General features: G+C 38.8%; 1 protein-coding gene across 1 annotated transcript in view; it reads left to right on the plus strand.

The window, feature by feature from the left end:
* Positions 1–23,202, plus strand: part of COL24A1 (collagen type XXIV alpha 1 chain) — a 119,152-nt gene that overhangs the window by 47,651 nt on the left and 48,299 nt on the right. The window contains exons 20-24 of the mRNA XM_059477700.1: positions 6,247–6,300; positions 10,493–10,546; positions 11,273–11,317; positions 16,735–16,788; positions 17,834–17,878. Coding sequence (XP_059333683.1) covers positions 6,247–6,300; positions 10,493–10,546; positions 11,273–11,317; positions 16,735–16,788; positions 17,834–17,878 — 252 coding nt within the window. The remainder of the gene's footprint in view (positions 1–6,246; positions 6,301–10,492; positions 10,547–11,272; positions 11,318–16,734; positions 16,789–17,833; positions 17,879–23,202) is intronic.

The following is a 23,202-nucleotide window of genomic DNA, read 5'->3' on the forward strand; positions in this document are numbered from 1 at the left end:
GACATATGTATCTGCTGGAGAGATGAAAGCAGAAATTGTGGATTGTTCTTTCTAATCAGCCTCCTGCAATGAATGTATTTTGGGTTTTGTTTGGTTTGTGGTGGGGTTTCTTTGTTTGTTTGTGGGTTATCCTTTTTTAAAAAAAATATGAATGGAAGACATATACTAGTAATGATCCTTTTTCTGCCTTTACATGAGCACATCTCCTCAAACCAAGGCTCTATGCTCCTACCTTTCTTATTAGGCAAAAGCCCTCACTGAGGGAAAACCCACTGGAAAGTGCATTGTAGCAACACAAGGTGGTCTGCTGAGAATAAGTCCCTCTCATTTGGTCAAAGGGTGTGCAGAAGACACAAAGCCTGTGCATGTTGTCCACAGCTGCCACCCTCTGTGGCTCAGGATTTTATATTTTTCAAGACTCTTCATTGCATGATTTCTTTGCATAGCTTCCAGCAAGGGAGGTCAGTAAGGTAACTTGAGGCAGGTTAATCCCAAATTGTTGGTCTTGAGGCCTGTGTCCTGCTGCCTCTGCTGGTAGCCCTTCCTAGTTGCTTGTTCCAACACACACATGCTGCTCCTTTGTGTCTGGGGAAAAGATCATCCTGGGCTGCTTACCCTTAGGGCAGATAGAGATGGGAATCTTTCTGTCTGAAAAGCTCAGTATTTCCCCTTGCTCAGGAGTGCAGAACTACTTCATCATTAGAAGGCAAATAAGGTGCATGATGCTAGATAATTAAAACTTGGGTGTCCAGGCACTTTTTTTGAGTAATTGTCTGCAAAATGGTCAGTTTAAAACTGCAAAACAATGTTTCTCTTGATTTCAGTCATGCAAGACAGTTCCAAATAAACTAAGAGGTTTTTCCACCTTTTACTTCATAAAAATATGGTCACCATATGGCAAAACAGAAACAGAAGGGATGTAGGATAGCAGCATACTGGGATTTTGGACAAATTGAAGATATTAGAAGTTCTATAATGAAAGGAATTTAAAATAAGCAACTTAAAACTGAAGTCTGTATGTGTCCCTCCAGTTACATTGTCTTATAAAAATAAACTAGTTGTTGTTGCCAGAAGTTATTTAGACACAACCAAATATATGAAGTATGAGCAAATAATGTAGATTTTTCCACAAGAAAAGCCTCATCCAGTCTCTTCTTCCAAAGCCAGCCAGCTAGCAGGTCAGACAGGGCTGCTTTCCTTGTTCCTGTTTCATTACCTGAATGGTCAGACTTCCTGTGACCCCATGTAGAAAACATGCATTATATAGTATACTCAATGATCCCTTGATGTTTCTGGAAATAGAAGAATGTGATGAATTAGTGTCTTTCAAGTATTGAGAGTACTTTGGATTTAGTATAGATGTGACAATCCATACCATATGCCTTCTGTGAAAGATTTCATTTTTAAATCCCCCAAAACTTATATTGGGATTTGTTGGACTTTGCTGTGAGCAGGAGGAACAAGGCTGTGACTGCCCAGTGCAGAACCTCTCAAACTCTGCTTCCAGCTATTCCTCTCTCCTATTGTCCAACATTAAGACAGTGGTATTTATAAATTCGTTTTGGGATTTATAAATTTGTTAAGAACCTGAGGAAAGAGCCTTTGATCTTTCCAGTGACACATTTGAGTGTTTCATTCCCAGTACAAAGAATAAGTAGTGCTGTCCCTGATTTTCTTCCCCTGTAAACTGCAGTAACTCTGGCACTCCAGCAGCTGAGCTCTGTAACTCTCTCTGCACACAGCTGTGGGAGCAGGGCAGGCAGACACTGATCATCCTCACGGGGTTTTGTGGGTTGAAATGCAGATCACCAGTGAGTTGCTTCCTAAATCTTTCCTCTGCAGCTGTGCAGCCAAGGTACACCAGGTCAGAGTTGAAATAAGCCACCCACCTCTAGCCAGGGTCCATTTGGGACTGCAGTGCTGCTGGCAGGAGGGCAGAGGGAGGGACAGAGGTCTGGCTCTTGCTCTCTGGGTGGCCAGACAAGTTCTGGCTGCAAAGTGACTCTTTCAGGGCAGGAGTCCTGCAGTGTCAGGCCAAATTCTCTTCTGGATGTGCTTCTGCAGAGCCAGGGTCTGTCGTGTGCCTGAATGCCTGCTGCTCACCAACCACTGGATATACTCAGTGAACACCTCATGGAGTGGAGTCTTCATCATTGCGCTGCTTTGTCATGCATCTGAAAATGAACCACCGAAATATAAAATTTCTGTAGAGCTTTGTTTTATTGGCATGACAACTGGCAAGTGCAGATCTGACTGTTCTAACCCACAATGTCTCAGTTTACTGTGTGCAATGAAGTATGCAGTGCTTATTGTTTATGTGAATGAAATTAGACAAGCCTTTGACAGGCTTCCACTTGTATTCAGAATATTTTATAGTTAAATTTTGCTCTAGGAATTGCATTTAATTATCCCCCAAAAAAGAGGGTGAGTTATAGTTCCCTTTGGATGTGCCTTGAGAGTGTTATAACTAGGTTTCATGTGAAGCAGAGAGAATTTTTCATTGTCTTCAATAGAACCTTTTTCATCTGTGCAGTATTGTGTCTTGATCTGAAGTCATTAGCTCACTCCTTCAGGAAGGTACCTGTATGGGACTCAGCTGGTGTGTTCCATGCTCAAGGCAGCAGCCTTACAAAAGAAAAGGATACATTCAAAAAACAGCAAAGAGTCAAAAAGGCAAACATTTTGTAAGTGAATCAGTGGCTGCTTTGAGGTCTTAATTTAAAAAAACCCTTTATTTTTAGTGCATGTTTCACATGCATTATCACATGATTTTTTGAGTTTTTGCAAACAATGCCAGGTGTGCAGTGATAACATAGTTTTCTGTTTCAATATTGCATCAAGTCAGTTGCATGCAAATGATTTGTAGGAAATATAGAAATAAAGATAATTTAAAGGCTGAACTAATTGTGTGCTCTGGCACATATCTGAGGAAATGCTCTTGTGAAATTGCTTATACTCTCTACTTGCCTTTGCACAGAATCTTCATCTGGTCCTTTCCCAAAGTTCTATGTCTGCATAACTCATGCTTTCAGAAGAATTGTAGGTTTTTGCAGAAACCTTCTTGAGATGATTTGATTATAATTAGTAATGAATCTCTAATAAGGTATCTTGTTGAAGTTCAGTAGCTACATCCAGTCAGTCTTGCTTCTCAAAATTTATTGTAAATTCTTATTGAAATTAATTTCAACCTGTGATTGAATGAACTCTTTTTGGAGCAGGGGAACCTGGTGACTGAAGGGGCTGTTGCACTCCCCGGAGACATTTTCCCTCCACGATGCCTCTCCACCCCTGTTTGTCCTGATCCCCTTGAGGGCAGCCAGGGGCATGAAGATGGGTGGCCAGTGATGCTGGCAAATGTCATGTGAAAATGGTTTGAGGTGACATTGTGCAAATGAGAGAGAATTCCCCATGGAAATGGAGTGTAATGTCTCAATACTTCTGATTTTCTGCTTCCATATTAGCAGCCACATAGGAAAACAAAATAAAAGCAAAAGCTTGGCAGAGTGCTCATCTCTGGAGCACTGAGATATGCCCTAACATAGTAACAACTTGGTCATCTCTGCATTTTTTCAAACTAAACATTATATCAATAAATGAGAGCAATAAATATGTTAATTTTATATTTAAGTGTTCAGTACAAAAAGCAAAACTCCCACAGGAAGGATAAAGCATGCTTGTGTTGAGATAGTTGGCACTTCAGATTTCTTTGATGCCACATTTCTTTTGATTAAATGAAGTGGATTCTAAAGTGCTTTCCTGGCAAAAGACCACATCTGTAGCAAGATTTTGAAAATAATTTGTGTCCTACCAGCTGCTGGGCTTCTGGCTGATGGAAATGAATAATCTGCATTTTCTTAGAGGTCAATACCAAGGGCTGGTTGGTTCTGAATAGTCTGGAAACTACATTGCAGCTGGAAACTATACATTAATCTCCTGGCCTTTCACCTATGGAAGAATAATGAATTTTTAATCTGGAGTAATTTCCCATGGAACTGACTGCTGAATAATTCATTTCAAATTTAAGCATTGCCAGAGACACATCCCACTTCACTATGAGGAATCTGATTGGCAAATCATTATATGAAATACCATTGCAGAGGTATTTCAAGAGCTCCTTCCTGGTTCATTCTTTTTCTGGAATTGTCTAAAGTGGTTGTTTGTGTCCTGGATTATTACATTTATTCATGGATTATTAATGTGAGAACATCTTAGAAACAATGTTCTAATACTACCATAGCATCTGCCTTTTTTCATGGTTGTGCTCAAGAGGAAAAGTCTTAATCCATCTTCACAGAAAAGATAAAATTATGAGGATTTTAAATTTTTAAATGCATTGTTTAATGTTGATGTTCTCAGACAAGTAACCCTCTTGTATCCCAATACATGAAAAGATTTCAAAATACCATGTTTGTTCTACCTGCAATAGTACTTGTCCATGCCTACATCTCATGGTCCTTACTGAATTCCCTCTAGAAAAATTTAAACAAATAAATAAATAAAGTAGATCTATTCATTCATAAAAGCATTAGAATCTTTCTTAATTAACATTTTTCTAGGCAGATTGTTTTCTGGAATGTTTATTGCCAAGAGGAAGTTGTCTGTGTCAGCATTTAGCATTTGTTCACACATTAGAAATGAGCAGATTTACGGATATGTGAAACAAGTCACCCCTTGGTAACTATTTAAGGTCTGTAAACAAGTAAATTTAAAATAAAAAAAGGACAAGCAAAAAAAATTTCTAAGGAATTGACTTAACTCTTCAATGTATTTCAGCAGACAGCAGAGGCCAGGATTTTAAAAACACCTCCTCTTTTGAACTGTCTAGAAATGGTGATGCAAGTGAGTGTTCTAGGTGTGAGCCTCAGGGCCTTGGTGACATGTAAATAATATGCTCTGTGCCACCTAGAGGCATGTTGGAATTGTTGCACAGCTCTGCTTGTAATTGCTTATTTATGGCAAAAGAAAAGGAAACCACTGTATTTCACAATATTTTCACAATACTGATGTATTGTGTAATATTGAGTGTTAGAGTTGCTGCCCATCTTCTGAAAACTCAGACCATTCTTACTCTTTTGTGGTTTTCTTTCAGACTCATTAGCATCCAACTGATTTTTAAAAATGGTTCTGTGTATGTGCTTTTTGTTTCCATTATTGGAAAAATATGCATATATTTTAATCTATAATGATTTTCTCTTAATGAAGAAGGAGACTTGTTCTCCCGAGTGTTAGACCATGGGTTTGGTTAGATGTAGTAATAAATATTTTGCTCAGAGGAAGTGGCAGTCTTGCTGTTTTCAGATGGTCAAAATTTAATGAAATGTGGAAGTTTATTAAAAAAGCAAAATCTTGTCCTGGGACTGAATGAGCAGTGTGCTAACTCCAGGGTCAATTACCAATGCTTTATTTTATCCTACAAATGTAAGATCGTGGATTCTCTCTGGATGTTTATGGAATTTAACTCACTACTGCTTAACTACTACTGTATTGCATAAAGGCTAGTGGCACCATTTTTCTTTTCCTTAAAATACACTCATTTCTTCTAAAGCAATCTAGCTGGAGCTGAATTCCTCTGACCCAGAGGCCTCCTCATGGTGTCCCAAGCCAATACCTACTGGCCAGGTGGTTTGCAGTGATAATTTTGGTTGATTCCTTTCCTGTACATAATTACCTTTTCTTACAGCTTGACCTACACTAGAGTGTATTTCACAAAGGCCAGTTCTGAATAATGCTACATGCTGATGACCTTCAGTTAATGCCAGCCAGACCTTGATTATCACCTGCTGGTCTGGAGGCAAAAGCCTCTTCCCTTTTCTTAATCTTGCAGTGATCTTGTCCTTAACGTGGATTCAAGGGCTTCAGCTGCTCTCTCAACTTTATGAAAAGAGTAGTTGAATTCATAAGTACGGGACTTGATGCAGGCTGTTCTCTGGTGATTTTTTTGTGCCTCCAAACCAGTCCAATGGTTTAATTTCAAACATTGCTTAGCGGATAAAAAGTCTTATTGTGAGAGAAATTAAATCCATGCTGACATCTGCTAAATTGAGTTTAACAAAAACTGCCTAAAATCTGTCACTTATCCAAGTCCTTTCAAGGAAACATAATGGATTTTGACATTTTTTGGAATGGTAGAAGAAATTTATTTCTTGTTTCTGTGACTCAGGTTTATTAAATGAATGAACAGAATCAAAACAAGTACATTGAAAACATTCCTACTCTGCAAATCATTTGTCTGTATGATTTCTTTAGGGTTTTCCAGGAGATATTGGTGTACCTGGATTAAATGGCCCTGAAGGTCCTAAGGTAAGACTATATGAAAACATTTTAAAGATAACAGTAAATAGTGTTAATCTCTGAGGGAAAGGCTCTGAGAGATGGACACTGGCATTATGAGAAGATAATCCTACTGTCAGAATGCAGATACTTTGCCTCAGGTGTTTATATGAGGAAGTTATTTCAATGTTTAATGCTGTCCACACAGTTCTGAGAGTAATTACAGCATTAGGTGGAAGCTTGTAATGGCAAAATTAGTTTGAGAAAATGCTATGTAGCTAGAAAGTATCATATGTTTCACCTGTACTTAAATAGAATGCATGCCAAATGTATGCAGATCTTTGTATTACTCAGGTTCCACCTGCCCTAAGAATTATTTTTAACAATTTTTAAAAGAAATCATATTTGAAGGTATGGAAAATGTGTAAAATTTATGCACCAGATTAAATTATAGACAAAATAATAGATATAACAATTAAGGATAAAATTTATCTACAAAACTGTGCCAGAATAATTTAGCTTCTGCTCTTTGGTATATTAAATTTTTAGACCAAACTTAGGCAATAATTACACAGATAGAGTTTTCAATGAAGCTTGGAATAAAAGCAGATATAGGAAATTTTTTGTTGAATTGGAAATGGTAGAGACTAATAGAAAAAGTGCAGGTAGGTAGCTCAGAAATAACCCAAAGGAAAATGATTGGATGATATCTAAAGATTAACTGCTTGTTGAAAGGCAAATACCAACGAAGTTCCTCACTCATCAGCCTTGGGACTATTCTTACACTGTATTTTCTGTGGTGAATAGGCACAAGTATGGCAGAATGAAATCTGTAAATGAAACCAAGTTGAACATCTTTAGATTATCTAAAAAAATGCACTTTTTGCTAATTCATTCCACCTCAGTTATTTCAGTTTGATTCATGCAAGAACTAAAACAATAAATCCCATTATAAACTTAGACCAAAGACATTGCCAGATCTCTTTGAAATGAAAGCACAATAATGCAGTTAGAAAGCAAGTGAAATTGTAGAACATATGAGTCAAGATGTCTCATTAATGCCTCTGCTCAAAGCATGAGAATGCTTTATCTCTGTAGTACATTACTGGGCATTTTTATTCCAGAAGGACTCGGTCAAGTGAGACTAGATGCAGAAATAGTACTTGAATGGCTTTATTCTGAGGGACAGTTTGTTTATTAGACTAAAATGAAGGCCTTTTTTGACCTTCAAGTAAACCAGAGGGCAGAAACTGGTGAGGCAAAAGAACAGTGCAAGACCAACAATATAATTTGTCCAAGAACAAATCATACAGGTTGTCTTTGAGTAAACAGACATTTTCAAATAATCAAATTGCTGAAGCCATAGCCTATGTTTTCTGTATCTCTTCTCTTTCAGCCATGGCAAGAGCCTTTTACCAAAATAGACATTAATTGGCTAGGCAGGCTGAGAGCTAGTTATCTGATGGGGCAAATTGAGGAGAAGTTAAAATGTGTTTCTGAGGGTGTCCACCTTCAATTCTGATTTATTGCTTTGCTAACTTCTTTATATGTGTTTATGCATAATGTTAGCAGCCTTATGTGAATGAGTTTGTCCCACCATTGCAGTGGCTGTTGCTCTTGCGTTTGAGTTACCAGAGTGTTCACAAAAAAAAACCCTGTGGTGGTGAAAGACTCTGTCTAGGGAAAATACTAGAAGAGAAATACAGCAATTCTTGATCTGCAGTTCAGATTTAATTGCCCAAGATTATACGTGAATGATGTAACAGATCTAATCCCTGCTGCTCGGTTTGTTCAGTGAGATCGAATTGTTGCACATTATATCTGAGGAATTTGCTAGAATTCTGTTTCTGTTTAATACATATGTTACAGATTTGTTGCGTTTTCACACATTCCAGAGGAAAAAAGTTACTAAGAGGTGGACTATAAAGTTTGAGACTCCATGTTCCTTTGATACAGAATTACACAGCTGAACCAGATTTGTTGCTCTCCAGCACATTTGGTATTAGAGAGAAAAAGCTTAGACAGCCTGCCCTAGTCAGGGAGAACTGATGGCTTACATTTGAAAAGAAGGATTACCAAACTGGAAAAACTGTTATACTGCTCCCAGTACTGAGAGAGAAGCTCTGCATGACTTTGGAAATGTTTGGCTTTTGGGATTCCATCTGCCTTGAGTTGACTGCAGTTCTAAAATTTTCCTCCATCTTTTATTTTTAGAAAACTGTTCTCATTATGCTGCTATTTTCCTCATGTTTTTGTTTATGCTTCCTCAGAAGCAAAACCCATTTTAAAAGCCAAGAAAGCAGGGTAAGCTTTATTTTTTAGGAGTTGGTTTGGGATAAATTCAACTTCTTGGACATTTAAGCTCTATTGAGTGTAATCAGCTGTCTCTAAATGCCAGTAGAAGTTCTGGATTGTAAATGTTCCCCAAATTAGTGAAATAATCAACAAATCTGATCTTTCTAAATCAATGTTCAAAGGATTTATTATGTAATTTGGTCTACAGAACATTACTCAGCTTGGAAACAATATTTTAGGAGGTGTTTGATCTTGATCCACCGCTTATTAAAAAAATGGCAAAACACACTTTTTTTTTAAAAAAAAGGGAATAAGAATGTTTTTAAGAAGTTCTGAAATAACTTTGCTTGTTCCCTATGTTATTCTTTGCAAGTATTTCTTTGCAAGAAAAGTGAGAGGAAAAGATGGTCAAAAAATGCTGACTTCTACTGTAGTTTTTCCAGCAGTGTGTGTTGTACCATGGAAGAAGCTAAGAGCTTCCTTCCCCTGTTAACTTATGTTTGTTTGTATAACACATTTTAATAAAGTGATTATTAGGAGCTTCACCTCTTCTGGAAGGAATGGTCAGCTGGGAAGTTATGTATGGGAAATACAGGATACCCCATTTGCTGACTCCTGTTTTTTTCCAGACACTTTGGCATATGTGCATTGCCTCCCTTCATTTTCTGTTTTTGCCTGAAACCTCAAGGAGGAGATGGAAATGTCATTTAGTATTAATCTTCAGTTTACAGCCTGGAATTTTTTTTCTGTATTCAGTTCAGTGCAGTGGAAGGGTGTGTACAGTAGCAGTGCTGCTGCCATTTGCACTGTGCAGTTACACTGCACTGAAATCCTTATGTCCTAATGGGCTTTGCTGTTAGACTAAACAGCTGTGCCAATGAGAAAATGTCATTACTAACCATAGGACAATATTACTTATTTAGTAATATTTTAATTACTGCTGAAAGCCCTGCTGTCACTTTTGTGGTGGTATGTCCAGCAGCCCTCCACCCCAGTCCTTCCCAGACTGATGGGCTCTTCCCTGACACTCCCTGCCTTGAGATGGGCTGTTCCATTTTTCTCTTCCATTTTGCTTTGCCTGCTGAGTAAATTGTTACTGGACCAGTGCCTGGACCAAAGTCTAGACTTCAGCTTCATTAGTACACAGTTAATAAGGCTTACACTTTCCACCATGGCTTTCCTCAGAGGATAATCATATCTCTCCTAAAGGGCAGCTTCTTTGTTCTTGTTGCTTTATCTGATATCGTTAAGCTTAGGTTTCCCAGAGCATTAATATGTTTACACTTTTTTTGTTGTGCTATGCCAGGTCAAGTGCTTTTCCCAATTATCCCATTGTAATTGGGGTGCCCAAGGTTTTTGATACTCTGCTAGCTGCAAAGTCTTTTTAACAAAGTTTTGAAAATGTTGGTGTGAGCAGTCATGAAAACTCTGAGCTGGCAGAGGTTAAGGTGCTTTATCTCTGGGTAGCTGATTATTACCCTAATAGAAAAGTAGGGGCTGAAAATCACAAGTAGTTTTGGACAAGTTAGTGGTCTAAATTCACTTTGTAGTTTCTTCCCATTGCAATGTGTCAACATGTGTTGTTCTAAAGACTTCCTTAATACAAGGTCTGCACATTGATGATGGTTTAATCTTACAATGGTAGTGTGCTTTGCCTCTTCCAAAAGGAAGAAGCTGTTATATCGTGTTCAAATATTTTTTTTTCCTTCTCACAACACAAAAAGAATAATGCTTCAGCAAAATCTATGTAGAAGTTTTTATGATGCTTGGTTTTCTGCATCTTTGCCTGGCTTTATATGGGAAACACTATGAACCAATGTAAGACATTAGGTGTGCTGCCTCACTTTTGGGTTTGTAGGAGGAGAGAGACTAGACCAACATGATGAAAGTTGATGTAAATTCTCACTGTGTTTGTTTGCATGTTTAGGGAGCTCTGGGTGACCGAGGGCCTCCAGGGCCACAAGGCCCCAAAGGAGTTGAGGTAAGATGAAAAAATTATCTAATTAAGAGATTGTGTTTCCAAGTTGTGAGGGGTTAAGAGGGTTAGACAACAATGGTTAGATGTGCATGGTGTTGTCAAGCAAAATTTGAAGCCTCTTTTGCATTTTGGCAAGTGTTTTAAAAAAATTTTTAGCAGCCTTATGGGGATATGCATCCATTATGTGGTTTATTTTAATTTCAGTGGAATCTCATATTATATATGTCCAGAGCAGTATGTGGTTTTTCTAGTTGAACTGGGGAGATGGGAGGGAAGGGAATGGGAGCTGTATGGAAATAGAAAACATATACCAATTTAATTACAGTGTCATAGGTACTCCTAAGTAAACACTTAGACCCCTATTAACTGAAAGGGGAGAAAGGCAGTTCCTCATCTTATAGATTCATCAAGTATTCTTAATTCATCATCATAAAAATAAAAAAAGCTTATATCTTGAATGCTAAAAATAACTAACATTAAAAATAATTTAGTTGGTGATTCTGAAGGTAGAACTCTAGACTTCTAAGGGGCTAAATGATGGGTTTCTGTGCCAGATACTGAGTGAGTGAAAGCACAGTGGTCTGTTTCCAGGTGTTTCTATCAGACTTGGACTCAGGCAAACCCACATGAAGCTTAGGATGATATAATAAATACAAACAGTTATCTGCAGACTTTCTTTTTTAAAACTGGACTTGTCACCAAGGTCATTGAAGTCCTGATTTCTTTTAGGGAGAAGTGGGACCAGCTGGACCTGTTGGAGGAGTCGGCCCAAGAGTAAGTATGAGGAATTTTGGTAGGGCAGGCTGTTTTTCAGTAGGAATACTGCTTTGAAATGTAAGTTTACTGTGAGAAGTGACAAAATGGCATCTCCTGATTGAATGTGTGTTTTTCTTCAGAACATGCTCAAAGCAGAGCTGGGAGGGGAAATTATTTTCCATACAAAGGGTTTGAAAGGAAATCACTGCTGTAGTGCACGAAATATAATGCTCCTCTGAGACAGATGAAACTGCCATGCACCTCCTAGGGACTGAACCAGTTGATATATCAAAATATTTCAACTGGGGAAGAACCTACTCAGCTCACAGGGAGCAATGTAAAGGATGTATGCTTTAAGAAATCTACCAGAAACTTGGCAGATAGTTACTGAAAAGAATAAAACTGCAAAGTCACAATAAACATGCTGTTTATGCTGACATGTTTTAAAAGTTAGCAGTTTAAAACTATCATCCAATTTTTTTGTTAGTTATAAAACTATACTCTTGTCTAAGAGTATTTCAATGGTCTTGAAGCTTATTTTTAGAAAATTTCTCTGCTAAAATGGATACTAACCTGCTCTAGGAATTACAGGAGTGTCTGTAAGTTTATTGAGTGCAATTTGATCTTCTGCCTTTACGTGATTTGATTATGTGTGGTAATCACTGACTTGCCTTTCATTCTGGATGACTTCCCATTTCTTGCATGAGTTTGAGAGTCTTTTCCACTGTTTTCTGCTTTTGGAGTAGATATATGCATATGTCATTTTTCCTGTTCAGTAGCTAGTCAAAGCTGGGAATTTGCTTTCTGTTAAAAATTATATTAAAATATTTATTTGCCACATAGATTAGGTGTTAAGACAAACAAACTCATAGCAAAACAAAAAAAGGCAAAAGACCAAACACAGCTTTCCCACAAAAGTCTCTCTGTTTTTCAGCTGAGGAAAACATGCAAAAAATTAAACAGAATTTCAAAACATTCTGTAACTTAGTTCAATATTGATTTTAATCTGTCTGAGCTTCTGCTGAGAGCCTCATGGAAATTTTTATTTTGGCTGCATCATTGTTTGAGTCTCCTCCTTGGGCAGGGCTTCATGGCTGGACAGCAGCTCCCATGTCGTGCTGTGGCCATTGGAAAGGAAGATGCTGCAGTGGGTGACTCATGGGCAGTGAAACACCACCTTCCATCCCCCACATCACCGGCACGCACAGGCCACCATCAGCCGCTGTCAAAGTGACCCAGGAGGAAACACTTTTGTGTAACCTAGCAAAGTGAAATATGTTTTATCTATTTTGGGTCAATTTGACCTAATTATTAAGGTTTTTCTTTCTCTCAGTGGGAAATGTGCACACCATCGGCATGCCTTATGGCTCTCTGGTTTCTCTCTCACAGCAAGCAGCTGAGAGCAGAGTATGTGCATCTGAAGGGAGCCCCAGGGTTGCTGGCTCTAGACATTTTTTAGTAGCTTGCTGGCTGACATACTCCTGAAACGAGAGATAGGGGAAAAGGGAATTTTTCTTGATGGGCAGCTCTGCCTGTTTTTCTTCCTTGTCCAGGGGCCCAGAGGCTCTTGCCTGGATTCTCTGGCTTCTCTGGACTCCAGCTGTTTCACAGCTCCAGGCCAGCTTGTTTGTGCTGCTGCTCTGCACTCTGCTCCCACCTCTGCTTGTCCTTGGTGCTGCCCTCCCACATGTGACACACGCCGAGTGTGTGGGTGAGAGTCACAACCAGGGCTGAGATCTCACACAGTGTAGCAGGACTGAGTCAATAAGCTGCTGAACACATCTGTCTTTTTAAATTATGCTTGCTTGACTGAAGTTTGATGTTCATTTGGTTTACATAGCTTTTGCTTCCATCTTCAGTGAAAGGAGTTTTAAGAAGTGGATGTTGCACCTGAAAGTAAACACTGTCCCTACTGTGTTGTCACTGAACTCATTAAATGGCCATGGGGGCAGAGGAGGGACCTGAAGAAGGGGTCTGGCTGTGCATGGCCCCAAGGCACCATCAGCTGTCAGCTCTGTCTTTAGCTGACAGATATGTTTAAACTTGTGTTTTGCAGCCTCCAGGAGTGGGAATTCTTCATTTTCCTCATCAATCTGCTTCAGTTGTTTGCCTGGTTTACAGTCCTTTTTTCTAATGTCTGACTGTTTTATCTGGAAGTCTTGCCTGTGTTTTTCTCACTACAGCCTTGCTTCTTGCCCCACAAGCTTTATTTGTGGGCAAGGTTAAATAGGTTTGTTCTCTTCTCAGCCACTGTTACCTTAATTTGCTGGGCTTGTCTGAGGTAGGTAAAGTATCCTTGTAGGTGATGTACTGTAAACCCTTCATTATTCTTGCGAAACAATAGCAGAGCAGGTTTCTAGTGCTTCTGGAATCCTCATCTCTTTTACAATTTCTGGTCAAAATATCCAATCCCTAGTTCAGGTGCTTGTGGCTAGCTGGCAGCCATAAAATGTCACCTCATTTTTCTCCCTCCTTCCTGCCCTGCCCTTTTTTCTACCATTTGCTTTTAAAAACATGAAAGAGACCAAAGACCCCTGGGACTCACCTGAGCAGTGCTGCCATCAAAACAGATTGTCTTCTGCTGGAACAGAAGTGAATTTGAACCTGCACAGGGGTTCTCAGTCCCTGCTCAAAAAAGAACTTCCAGGTGTCTAAAGCAACTAGAGACAAAACTGAGGATGTTCCCCTGCTTACTCAGGATGTATCTCAGTTCCAAAGACCTCAGTCTGTCTCAACTTTGGAAGAGGTGTTTGAGCTGAATCTGATCACATCAGTGGATGTTTCATTAATTCCTTTCCAAACCTTCCTACCCATTCTATTCCAAAATCAAATACTTACATTCTCTTAAATTAATCCTTCTACAATGAAAAAAAAAAAACCACCTGATTTTTTTGGTGCTTGCTTATTTGTCCCATAAAACTACAGGAATTGCCCTACTAAAGATGTGTTTATTCAGTGTCCACCCACTTAACCCTCTCTCTCAAAGGTTATCCAAATATTAACACTGTAACTGTCAGTGTAGCTCAGCTCACTCAATGCAAGCATTGGTGCTTTTTTTGGTTTTTTTTTTTTTTAGTATCTTCATTGCTTGAGAAGTAAATGCCTTTAAAAGAGTGAAGATTGTTTTAAACCAGAAAGTAAAAAGGAACTGTTGCAAGTTGATTCCTTTCTGAGCTATATGTGTTAAACAGAAGCTGGAATTTATGTAGTCACAAGATGAGCAGTTTCTCCTGATGATAGTGGAAAATGTTCTCAACTCTGCCCCACACCCCCAGTGCAGTATTTTTTGGAAGTGCCTGCCTGTGGGCTGAAGGCATGTGGGAAGCCTATGGAGGGATTGAAATAGAATGATAGTGAGAGATATTTATATCCACACCTGTACGTACCAGTTGTGAGGTGAAAGGAAGCACACTTGGTTGCTGTTTCATGAAAAAGAAGGGTAGAACTTGCAGTTAATATTTTAGGAAACAAACATTTCCTTTGGGATTGCCCTGCCCTGGAAGAGTAATTTTCTCAGAGGTTTGCCAGTAGAAAAGCAGCCATCCCTACTTTAACCTTCTGTCAGTGGCTTTTCCTCCATGTGTAAATGTATTGTATTTCTGTTTAAAGCCAAATCCATGTGTTTCAGATTGCTTTACCAGTTAAATCCACTTGTTCCATTTTCTGATCAACTTCCATCTGTTCTATGTCCTTTGCAGCTAGTATATAGCTGAGGAGTGACAGCCAAGAAACCTTTACAAGCTGTAACTCCAGTTCAGCTCTCATAAGGCTTAAAATTATCAAGGCAGTTTATAGGGGCCACTGCTTTTCTTTTGATGAATTTCACTTTAAGCATTTTTATGTTACAGTCTTGCTGTATAGAAAGACCTTAATTTTTTTACAGCAAAGTAGTCCAACAGTATGTAGTGACCTGCAGAAGCCCATCACTTGTTCTTTGTTAAGCCTTGTGGAAAGACACGACTTGCTTTATCTGGTTCTCTCAGAACTTCTCTTCATGGTCATTTCTCCCTACATTCTTGGCTATTCCATATATTAGTCCATTGGCAACAACAGAAATATGTTCCTAAAGTGATTTTATTTATTGAAATTTGTTGGGCAGAATGAAATCACTCAGGTGGACAAAGAGAATGAGAGTAATAGAAAGGGATTAACACAAGTCATGGAACCTGCTGAGATAATTTAATGCCATTTTATCCATATAGAGAATTTCTCAGATGCTCAGAAATTAACACACACGTACTCTGAAAGACAGGAACACAGCAGCTGAAGCAAAAGAGCCAAATGAAAAAATGCCATCTCTTTTTAAGAAAAGTTTTATTATCTGTTGCCTTACTTGCTCTTTTCTCAGCTTATGTGGAATGGAAAACTTTTACTACAGACTCTGGTGATTCCAATTATTCAGTTTGCTGGAGCAGGCACTGGTCATTTCTTTTTAGGACCCATCTGCATGGTTTTGATTCTGAATCATTAAAATGTTGAATTAATTTTCTCTCTCCAGTTGTCAGCCTCCAGCAATCTCATCAGCAACTTGCTCAAGAGCCAGGTCCAGTCCCCTGGACCTTTGTTTGCTGGACCAGGGCCTTTTCCTCAGAGCAGATGGGGAAAGTCTGTCTAGGCAGGTCTGTGCTCTCCAGATAGACAAATGGTCAGGCCAGGTTTTATGTGGTAGAGGAAGTAAAGTGTACTGGGAGAGAAAACAATTTCTTAAAAGGGAGACATAATTACATTATAAACATCTAATTGAAAATTAAGGGGGAAAGCTTTCTGGTTTGTGTGCCTTTGTGAGTCTGTGTGAGTGATGACAGAGGGAGGGATGCATGTTGTGAAGTGCTTCAAAGATCCTGTCCCTTTGTGATCCTGCTCTGATTGATGTTGCTGCATTTCTTCTGGCTAGCAGTGCTATTACCACAGTATCATGGCAACCAGATCTGTCAGCAGCAAAATGCTCGTGGAGAGAAATGAGGCTCAAAATCACCATAAGGAGATGGTGTTTGAGCTGATTTTGTCTGGTTCAGGAAGGACAGTTATGACAGCAGTCCCTCAATTCTAAGTATCAAATTTTATTAGTGTTGAGTCCCTGTTATGCTGGAATTAACCAGGAGAGAACATTGCCTTGCCCATTTTTTGTTTCCCTAATATGTTTTTTCAATGTGAAATTAAAATGTGTTTCAATCTTGGATTGTGACAGTTTTTCCTCAGTGTTAACTGCTGTTAGACCTAATACAAATTTTGCTTACTGCTCCAGTATTTGATGAAATATTAAACAATGTATTTTCAGATACAGATTTCTAAATACACTTGCTTAAAATTTTTATATTAATTATTACTAAACTGTACATTTTTAATGCCTGTATTTTGATAAATGGATAAACTGGGATGAAATTATCTTTTTGAAATAAAATATTTACAATATTTTATTCTAATCCTTACTTTAGGGAAAGCCAGGACAGAACGGTTATGTAGGTGACCCTGGACCAGAAGGTTTGAAGGTAAGTGATGGTTTTATTATGAAATAAATAGAATGCATTTGGAATAGAGTTATACACAGCTATTTACAGTGACATACCAGTGAAAGCACACACGCTTCCAAAGAATATAGTTGTGTATCATACTGATGATTCTGTTTCTTGCAAGATCCCATTTTGAAAAAGGAGAAAATCATGCAGGAGGCAGGATTTCTAGGAGACAGGGATGTGTGAGCAAAGACTGCACCTGCTAAAATGAAATTGAGCAGCCTGGAAATGTGAGGGTACCTGGACCAGGGGGCAACAAGGGGCTCAGGGCAGTTCCTACACTGGCAGGGTTTTGGAAGTGTGAATGGGGATGAGATGAAGTGCTGCAGCTCAAAGGAGGAGCTCCTGGCAGCAGAATTTCCCAGTGGTGACCTGCAATCTGTGTAAACAGTGCACAAATAACTGTTTATCATTATTAGATAACTGGATTATAGTCCCAGCCAGATAAGCAATAGTGCTTACACACCCAGCTTCCACCTGTGAAACACACAGCAGAATGTTCCAGTTATGTAAAAGTGTTATTTTGGAGAACAGAATTAATCAGTACTTAATGACAGTTTCAAGATTTTGGGGGAAGGGGGAGAAGTTTGTTAAAATGTCATTCAAATGTCGATTTTCCTAATATTTCATAACAAAATTACAGTAATCAATAAAGTGCACAGGCAATATCTGCTTTTAAGGCAGTAGTGAAATAGTGAAGGTATTTTGCTGAAAGCCTTAAATAAAAATAGAATAATTAATTTATAGTGTTTGCTGACCTAATGTGTTTTGTGAGCACTTAATTGATAGTTTTTATTTGTGCAGGCAAATCCTGAATATATTAGGACATCATTTTACCAGATCAAAATTAGCCACTGACAAAATAGGTTTTGGTTAGTTAATTTTAGCTTTTAAAGTTGTAATTGGCAGATGTAATTTAGAAAATAAGGAGGCTCCTAGGAAAACAGAGGACTTTAATATACACATATGAAAGAAATTACTTTTCTAGTGAACTCAATTATCTGTTTTCTGCATTTAACAGGGAGAAAAAGGAGACCAAGGAAACCTTGGAAAAACTGGTGAAGCAGTAAGCTTGAATTCTCTTTCTGGTTTAATTTTTAATTCTGTTTTATTTGTAAGCGAATGAATAATTGGTTGCAGACATTTCTGATGAAGTTTGCTGTATTCAAAGCTGTAGTATGTCAGTTATACCTTTGTAATCTTTAAGATTCATACTCTTTAAAGAAATTTCCCCTTTTAAACATTTTCCAAAATTAACTCTACTTTTCTCCCAGCATGTTGTGTGAATATTGCAGTTGGTTGTAGGGATTTTCCAAGGCATGTTCATGTAAGTGAGCAAGTGATCCTTTTCCACTGCATCATTTGAGAGGCTGCATTTAGCCTGAGATGTACTTTGCAGGCTTGTTCTCTCTCTGCTCCATAAAATCACAGAGCTCAAGGTGACCTTGTGGTGACATATAGTCCATCCTCTTCTGCCTAGGCAGGATCTGTTATCTTTGCATAATTTCTGACAAATATTTGTCTAACCAGTTATTAAAAAGTTCCAGGACCAGGGCTTCTCTATTTTTTAAAAAGTTATTTCACTTGTGTAACCTGATTCCTTTCTGCTGGAAACAGCATTTTACGTATGGTGGTTGTTATTCTGTGCCTCTTTCATTCTTTCTTTTCAGGCTTAACAGTCCCAATTCAATTAGCCTGTTATGTTTTTGAGATAATTTAAGTCACATTCTAACTCCCCTGTAGTCTGTTTCCAATTCATCCAAACATCTATGACTCCAGCTTACTGCCCAAGCTGCTAAGAGTGCTGAGAAAGGAAACATTGCTTCCTACAAGCCTATTTCTTGCATAGACATGCTCCCTTTTACAGTAGTGTGTTGTTATTCAGTTTGAGATCCACAACCTCCTATCCTGCTTTTTTTAAAGGCATGATCTCTCTCAGTTCTTCCACTGCAGGTGCTTTTTTAGTTGATAGTTGTCACTGAAACATACCACGTTGGAATTCTCTCTGCTTAACTTCATCTCCTGCCCTTCTGTATTTTAACTTTTGTCTGGGATTTATGAGCAGATGTGAGCTTGTTGGCCTATGCTTGAGTTACCCAAATATTGTGTAGAACATGATTAAATTGATTTTATTTCTGGAATTCACCTATGCTGAAGAGAGATACCACACTTTGGTTTGGGCTTAGTGCTGTACTTCTCACATGAACTCTGTTCAGCTTAGTGGGTAGCCAGAGTCAGCTCCCCATTGTCTGCACAGCACTGAGCAGATGTACCTGAGCCACCTCATCTAATGGTTGGTGACTGCAGGAATGGGACAAACTGCTGCTGGTCAGGTCAGCTCCACTGGGCGCTCTGGAGGTTGTGCTCTGGGGAAGGGCACTGAGAAGCCGGACTCTCAGTCTGTTAAAAGCATCTGCTGACACAGGAAGCAGCAGTGTCATGACATTACATAGGGTCCCCTTGAAAGTCATGCAGCATATCTCTAAGGGTGGCTTTTATTACGTGTGAATTCTGTCTTTCAGCCTGTAACATGTTAGGCAAAACTGATAGCATTTACTATGTTTTACAGTGACATGCACCAAAACCCTCAACAAAAGACAAAGCTGTGCTCAATCTCGAATCCTTACATCAATACTAGTACATGAAACAGCCACAGAACCTAGTTACTTAACTTTCTGGATTTGACATAGAATTTTTTTTTTTTTTGCTCCAAAGTGGGCTTGAATTCAGTGGACAAATTTTGCACAATTCAGATATTTTGTATGGGCATAATGTCTTTCACCACTAGAAGAGCTCCATTCTATGTAGTAATTACTAGCTCAAACACATAATCAATGATGATATGTTGCAGTGATGTTAAATAAAATCATGACACCAGCTACCTGACTATAGTCAGGGGCAAGCTGCAAGAATGAAATAATATTTTCTATGCCAAACAAACCCTGTTACAGTCTTGTAAAGAAAGACAATTATGGCCAATCATTAATTGCCATTTCCCACTTGTGATATTTGGAGAACTTATGTGATACAGAATGGCACACGATACCTGAAAACCAAAATAGTTTCTAAGTTATTGATAAATATTTCTTATTTTTACCTGTGGATTGTAGAATATCTTTTGCTTTATGTACATTTATCTAATCAAATGAGCTTCATAGGCCCTTGATGTGTTGTGACCTTTGCATTATCTGGCAGCAGAGGACCTGTGCCCACTACATGATCTTTAGGGGGATAATATATATTTTGTTGTCATTGAGGCCAGTGGTGAAACACCAAGAGGAGACACAAGCACACTCAACTCATAGACCTTTCAAAACCCCTTTCCTTCACCTTATTCACCACTGCAATCTGTTACAGTTAAGCTTTTCCAAAAAGAATTGAGAAGTACTAACAGGAAGAATATGGTTTTTCTCATACGCATAAAATGCTTTTCCAGACCTGAGTCCTGATGCAAAATATTCACTTCTGTATGCTTTGGACACAGGCCTTGCTTCCAGCTTCTCAACAGCTTCTGTTTGTAACAAGTAATTTCTCTTTCCCTTGGCATGCACACAGAGTATGGACTTGTTAATTCACAGATAAATCCACTCACTGCTATTCAGCATTGGCTCTGGCAGCATGAGCACATCTCTGGAATCAAACACGCCACACACAAACAAAAAAAAAAATTTGAAAACCAAAGTGCAAAAGCAAAGTACAAGTGCTACCAACCACTGGGACAGATTTTGAGATGGAGTCAAAGAAAGGGGCATATCTGTCCTTACTGATGCCTTGTGCAATTTGTGTGCTACCTGGTGCTTGGTGGCACTAAATACAGAGAGGAACTGTACAAATAGCAGTAAAAAATGTGCAACTACTGTAAAGTTTATTCAATATTAAAGGCAAAGGGGAAAAGAAATTGGTAAAATGTTGATAATAAGCCCAATGTCTAAAGAATTTTGTGTATTTGGTTTTTCCCTTCTGCACCGCGACCTCACCAGCTTCTCCTTTTGGCTTGTCTATGGTTTTTCTGTTTATTCATTACATCTATGGACAGACTTCTTCAAATTTCAGGATGTAACACATATTTTCAATTCCATGGTTAAAATATATTGTACTGGTTCTTAGCAGTGGGGAATCCATCATAGCATTCCAGTTTTCCAAATGACAACTAGTGCATTTCCTGAATAAGCTGTCCAAAGAAGCAATTTTGCAATCATAAATCCTGTAAATGCTGAATTCATTGAAAATTATGCCATGACCACATGTACCTGTCTGCAATTGATACCAAAGTGTTGTACCAATATTTTTCTTCTGTTTCTTTCAATTTGCTTACTTCCCCTGGTATCATCCATCTCTTGTCATTGACTAAAATGTCTGCAACACCTGTTTGAGGTGCCAAAATAGTTATTCCATTTCTCTAGCAGCTTTCCCTGCACAAGCAGGGAAACTTCAACAGCAGGAGATTGGACTGTAACACTTGGCTTTTCAGCCTAGAAGGGTGGAATATGTGCTGAAATTCAGCTCTGTCAATAGGATAGAAGCCACAGCATCCAACATTTCTTAGGTCACATGAAGCTGCTGATTCTTCAGAGCACATTTCTGCCAAAATATTTCTGGATGCTTGTCCACTGTGGAAACAGAGTAGACTAAATTTATGAAATGTTCGCTGTGCTCATAAGCATAAATGACACACATTTAAGAGTAGACCAGGAATGTGCTTCAAGTCAGACTTCAGACACTATTCCTTAACCAAATCCTACAACAAGAACTGTTTTTCTGGCTACAGCATATGTTGTGTTTGTTTAAAGGGGAAGGGAGGCAGATTGAGGTGGGGCTGCTTGGTTCAGCAGAGCCCTGAGCTGAGGTAGAATCCAGCAGCTGTTTCTTGCTGCAGGATATTTGGTTAACTTTCAATAAGTCCAATTGAAGAGGGATTGGTTAAGATAGTGAGAACCAAGGGAACAACAGACAAAGCAAATGTACACTGCTGATGAGACAAAATCTTTTGGAAGCCATGCCAAAAGAAACAACCCTTTCAGCTATTGAGAAAATTCCCCTTGTATTTTGGGGGAGGAAAATTTTTTTCTTTGCTGACATGTGCAACTGGATGTTTTTATGTTAGATAAATGCAGTTCAGTGATGGAGAGCAAATATTTGAAACTGATTTCAAGCATCTCATACAAACGATCAATTTGCTAAAATTTGTTAAAGAAATTGAGCCTGTACACTTCTGAATTCAAAATCCTTGATGTTTGTACACACATTGAGACAGAGTAGAAGGGTAGAACTGTCAGCTGTAGTATGTGCAACTGGTGTCAAAAGGCAGAGTTCATGAACCCAAATCCTGGAAAAATAATCTCCAGAAATTACATGTCAGCGAATTTCCCTGGTTGCACATAGTTTTTGAAACAACAGAAGGAAACCAAGCTGGAATAAGGAGTGCTTTGCCATGAAAAAACCCTTACAGTGCAGCAAAGGAAAAGCAGTGATGTTCAGGCTGTGGATGGCAGCTCCAGAGCAGGCTGCGAATGGTCAGTCTGCAGGAGTCTGTGAAGGACAACAAAATACTGCAGTCAGGCCATGTGCCTTGTAGCTGATCTGCTTTTGGGAAGAATTACCATAAAGCAATTACCACATCCTTCAGAGAGGTAAAAATCAGCTGGATTAGGCACCAGGGATGCATAATTCGGGGAGAATGGAAACTGCAATTCCTTCTGCTTGAAGAAAAGATTAAGTCAACTTTAACTGATGTGTTCAGGATGCTCAACAGAAGGAGTTGTTTGAATTATCCTGAAAAGTCTGGGCTTTAGGGATATACAAAAGAGAATTTTAAACCATAGGTTAAAAGATAAGTCAATTGAGGAAAGCCTTTTTTCCAAAGTCTGGTGAATGCATGGGACATTGCCAAGGGTTTCCAAAGAGGGAACTGCTCCAGCTGCTTTCAGAAAGCAGTTGGATAGAGATTATTGTGGGTTCTATGAAGGACTTAACAGTGAATGGCAATAAAGGTGCTTCTGTGTCTTACCTTGTGCTTGTTTCTACCCCAGGTGACCTGATATGCTATAGCTCCTGCTGAGAGGAGTGCAGAAAGAGTTACAGTAGCTAGAAGTTAGCTTTATCAAGCTGCTGCTCATTTTTCTTAAAGGATTTTTTGCTGGTGGTTCTTTTTATCATTTTGGTTTCAGCTGTTTTTTAGGGTTCATAATAGTACCTGCACATGATATCTGCAGTTCAGCTTCCAAAATTTTTCAGTGAGCACATCCTACCCCCACTTGGTCAGGTAGCTTCCCTTAAATGCAAGCATTCCTCTACAGGTGCTATCAAATAGAATTATCCTGCTTTACACTGGAAGCAAAATTTAATCCATTTATTTATTTCTTAAAACTGCTGTTGAGTAGGTGATTGGTG

This window comes from Ammospiza nelsoni, chromosome 9, assembly GCF_027579445.1.
Source record: "Ammospiza nelsoni isolate bAmmNel1 chromosome 9, bAmmNel1.pri, whole genome shotgun sequence".
Classification (NCBI taxonomy): Eukaryota; Metazoa; Chordata; class Aves; order Passeriformes; family Passerellidae; genus Ammospiza; species Ammospiza nelsoni.